General features: G+C 37.1%; 1 protein-coding gene across 1 annotated transcript; it reads right to left on the bottom strand.

Annotated features, from left to right (window-relative positions):
* Positions 1 to 2,319: 2,319 nt before the first annotated feature.
* Positions 2,320 to 3,375, bottom strand: LOC147609999 (uncharacterized). Its single transcript, XM_086787239.1, has 3 exons — positions 3,050 to 3,375; positions 2,833 to 2,934; positions 2,320 to 2,751 (listed from the first exon to the last, which is right to left on the bottom strand). Exons 1-3 carry the CDS (start codon positions 3,143 to 3,145, stop codon positions 2,320 to 2,322), a joined length of 630 nt encoding a protein of 209 aa, XP_086643365.1. The 5' UTR covers positions 3,146 to 3,375.
* Between the last annotated feature and the right edge of the window lie 324 nt (positions 3,376 to 3,699).

The raw sequence follows: 3,699 nt of genomic DNA, 5'->3' as shown, positions 1-3,699 counted from the left end.
CCATCCACAGCTATCATCGCCTAGCTGGACTAACACCTTTATCCTTCGATATCTCATGGTGGTCTGAATAAGATTAGGCTCCAATAATAGGTGTTCCACAACTGATGCAAACTTTGGAGCACATCTGAAAGGTTTAAGAAACAAGCATTAGTTTATCCTACTTCAATAAATCGATCTAAATGATTGTGGAAGAGGGAAATGTCAATAGAGACTTACTCTCTAACGACGCGACCATGATATTTGGATAAAGAGTTTTTGAAGTAACATGTATTTTGTTTAATGTTGTAACGAAGCAAACTCCAACATTAGGGAAAAAGGGAGCTCATTTTGGGGCCTTTTACGGTTTGGAAAAATAAGCTCTCAACCAATGAACAGAGGGCCAACGTAACGTTGGAAATTCACAAAAATAAAAGAAAATAGATAAAAGAAACAATATTTTATGTAGGTACAAGCGTGCTACATTAATGTGGAGATTGGTTTTTTATTCTCACAAGATCTTTGGACATGAAGATAGAATCTAGTCTGACATTTTCTCTGACAAGGGCCTTCCCGCTTCCACCTCCCTTTGAACTTTGAATTGTTGTGCTGCCTTTCCTTCGAAAGGTCTACCATTCTACACCACTACCTCATTGTGCAGTAACCTCTTCTTTTCCAAAACTGCTCCCTTGATCCAGTTTGGCTTAGAGTAAGATGTTTCTTGTCAACTATCTGTCTGCCTACTTTCTCTTTCTTGAAACTTCACTTTGTTATCTTGTTTACATTACTTTGCTGTGGTTACAGATTCACAAGGTATCCATGGTGAATAAAAACTATGGTCGTTCTTGTGGAAGACGTTCTGTGGATGATAATGCTATGAAGGCAGAATTATACCACACATCCTTACCCCGTCGACCTGCTTCTTCTATTTCTTCGGTAGACAATTCAAGTACAGTCAAAACGGAAGGAACTTGGGAAAGGTTTACTATTTCGAAAGGAGCATGGGTGCTCATGCAACCTAGAAAAAGAAAGAGACCCCAGACAAAAAATATTTTCTTGGCATCATGGAAGGGAAGAGTACGAGATTTTAAAATCACCAGAGGAAAGATATCGGTGAAAGAAGTTTTGATTCAGCATGTGTACATGCATAAAGAACTTGTCTTGCGAGACTATCCAAATGATCTTCCGCAACACAGGCCTAATTGTATATTTTTCTATTGTGGTTTGGTTCTTTATGAGGTGCATGGATTTTTAAGACAAAGCTTTCTTTCTTTGCTTATTGATATTCTTGTGATATTTTATTTCAGATTTATACCCTTCATCGTATGAGACATGGCAAAACATCGATTGTATTCTGGGATTTATAGATGTTTTGCATGGATCGATAGGAGAACAACAATACGAAGGTCGATGTGCAACAGAGCTAGCTCAATCCGGTATATTTTTTACTGATCATTTTTATCAGTTGCTGGACAATGCAAACACACATGGTGTGTTAAGAAAACAAGACCTTCCAGCATGGAATTCAGTGGATTGGCCTCTCCCACATTTTAGTGTTACAGAGGCATACAGAGCCAAGCTTTTCAAAGAAGTACAGAAAGCTCTTAGGCCCAATATTGCCACAAGGATAATAAAAATTTCTTTGTGCATGCCTCTCACAGTTTTTGTAGACTTGTTTAATACCTTTCCAGTGAAGGTTTCAAAAACAATGTTCACAGTTAAAGCAACAAGTCTGGCATGCATGCCACAATTTTTGGATAAAGGTTGGGATAAGAAGACATGTAGTTCAGTGTTTTGTGAGGTTGTCCAACCTTCTATGCAACTGAAGTACATGGTTGCATCACAAAATTTCATTTTTTCTTTTTATTATAAGCGCAGTCGAATGCTAGGTACAAAACTAGTCCCTATGGATCAAGATGAAGATTCTTTTGGTGCAGAAAATAAACTTCTTGATATTGATGTTGTTGAGAATGGTGATGTGCTAGTCAATATCACATTAAGACAATGCTGCTCCCTAGCTCAATTGCGCAATGACATTCTATTTGAGACAGAAGGTTCTATTTCAAAGGACTTTTTATTTATCTACAACAACAAGAAGGTATACCATGTGACTTATCCTAGTCTCATTAAGCACTGCTATTAGTTTACTTTACCCTATTGTTTCATATTGCTTTATTGCAGGTGCTCAAAAGAAGAGAGAGATCAATAAAATGCAAAGACATTGAAAATTTTAAAATTGAGATAACACAGACTCCATAAACAAAGGTATTATATTCAGAAATGTAAAATTCTGTACAGAAGTGTTTAATTACATATGTAGAACATATTCTTGACAACAATTTTCTATTTATCTACAGGTTGATCTAGAGGCTGCTCTACATGGTCCAACCTCACCGTATCATCTTTATTTGGAGAATCTACTTTCTGTTGCTCCATCTTGTCGTGTACAGTCTCTTGGTGCTGCTCCATTGTCTCCTCTACTACCCTTGGAGCATCTGTTTGCTGTTGCTCCATCATTTCCTCAATAACATCAGCAGCAACAGGTCCTTGTTCTTGTGGCTTCTCCTCATCAGCACTAGGTCCTTGTTCTTGTGGCACCACATCTGCATCATCTGTGTCATCAAGGTGTATGACACCTTCTCGGACTTTAGAGCTCTCACCTAACTCGACAGTAGCTGGTACAATAGGTTTGGGGAAGGCATACTTCAAAAACTTCCAAATTATATCAGCTCTGAAACTATACACGTAGCTCGAGTTGAAGCTATCTTCTCTCATCTGCAATGAGATATGATGATTTAGAACACTTTGTACCAATATCAAATTTTTTGAAGCTAAATGAAAATTATTTTTTCTTACAAGCTCTGGCTGTCTTATCTCAAAATAGCTTGAAAGTATATATTTGGCACTAATCAGCACTCTCCAGCCACCACAGCTACTTGAATCATCTTGTTGTGGTGTCTGGATAGTTGGAAAGATATGTTAGAAACTGTTAATGTCTGAACAAAATAAAATTATTCAATAAGTTCAAAGGCATAGCATGAAATAGACATCAGTAGAGGGAGCAACTTTCTACCTCTAAATCTATTGGCTCTATTGAATCCAAAAGATTGACATTAGGAGGACACTGATCCAATGCATCTAGAAGTCTTCTAATACAACTGCAATACATATAATTCAGTTAGTTTGCATTAAATCCAAATAATGAAGTTTAAAGTTAAAAATAGCACACAAACCACTTACAATTTAACCTCTCTGTGTGTGTTTCTAAGAGAGTTGAATAAAAAGCATTGCTTCTGCTGGATGTCAATAGAAGCAAAGCTCCAGTGGTCACTGCATAAGGAAAAAAGCATTAAGAAATCAAAGGCTACAAGAGTACTCAATCTTGAAGGAAAATCCCAAAAGAAGCAGCCACACACATACTTGTTATGGTATGGAAGTAGCAAAATATCAACATGATCAAAATCACAGTGTCTGAACCAATTGGAAATATCCATGGGAGTTTCCTTTGGATCTCTTAACTTGAAGGAAATTGCAGGATCAATAATATAAACTGTATGCTGTACAGCATGGTTCAGCCAGCTTCTCATCATGCTACATTGGACAAAACAATAATTAAGGTAAGGTGTAAGGGAGGAGGTACAATAAGGATTGTTTTGCAAACAAATGTAAAATAAAAGACACTTACTAGAGCATTGCAAGAATGATAGTATCTGAGCAATACTC

This window comes from Cibotium barometz, chromosome 50 (genome assembly GCF_041138505.1).
Source record: "Cibotium barometz isolate CiBa-2024 chromosome 50, ASM4113850v1, whole genome shotgun sequence".
Classification (NCBI taxonomy): domain Eukaryota; kingdom Viridiplantae; phylum Streptophyta; class Polypodiopsida; order Cyatheales; family Cibotiaceae; genus Cibotium; species Cibotium barometz.
Note: the sequence above shows the minus strand (reverse complement) of the source record. Positions and strands in the feature narration are given on the sequence as shown.

Bases quoted from the DNA above. Each gene is read 5' to 3' on its own strand.
- LOC147609999 (XM_086787239.1), bottom strand. From the start codon at position 3,145: ATGTATTGCAGTTGTATTAGAAGACTTCTAGATGCATTGGATCAGTGT. The intron at 2,935-3,049 runs GTAGAAAGTTGC...CCAACTATCCAG, and splicing joins TAGAGCCAATAGATTTAGAG to ACACCACAACAAGATGATTC. The intron at 2,752-2,832 runs GTAAGAAAAAAT...ATCTCATTGCAG, and splicing joins AGATAAGACAGCCAGAGCTT to ATGAGAGAAGATAGCTTCAA.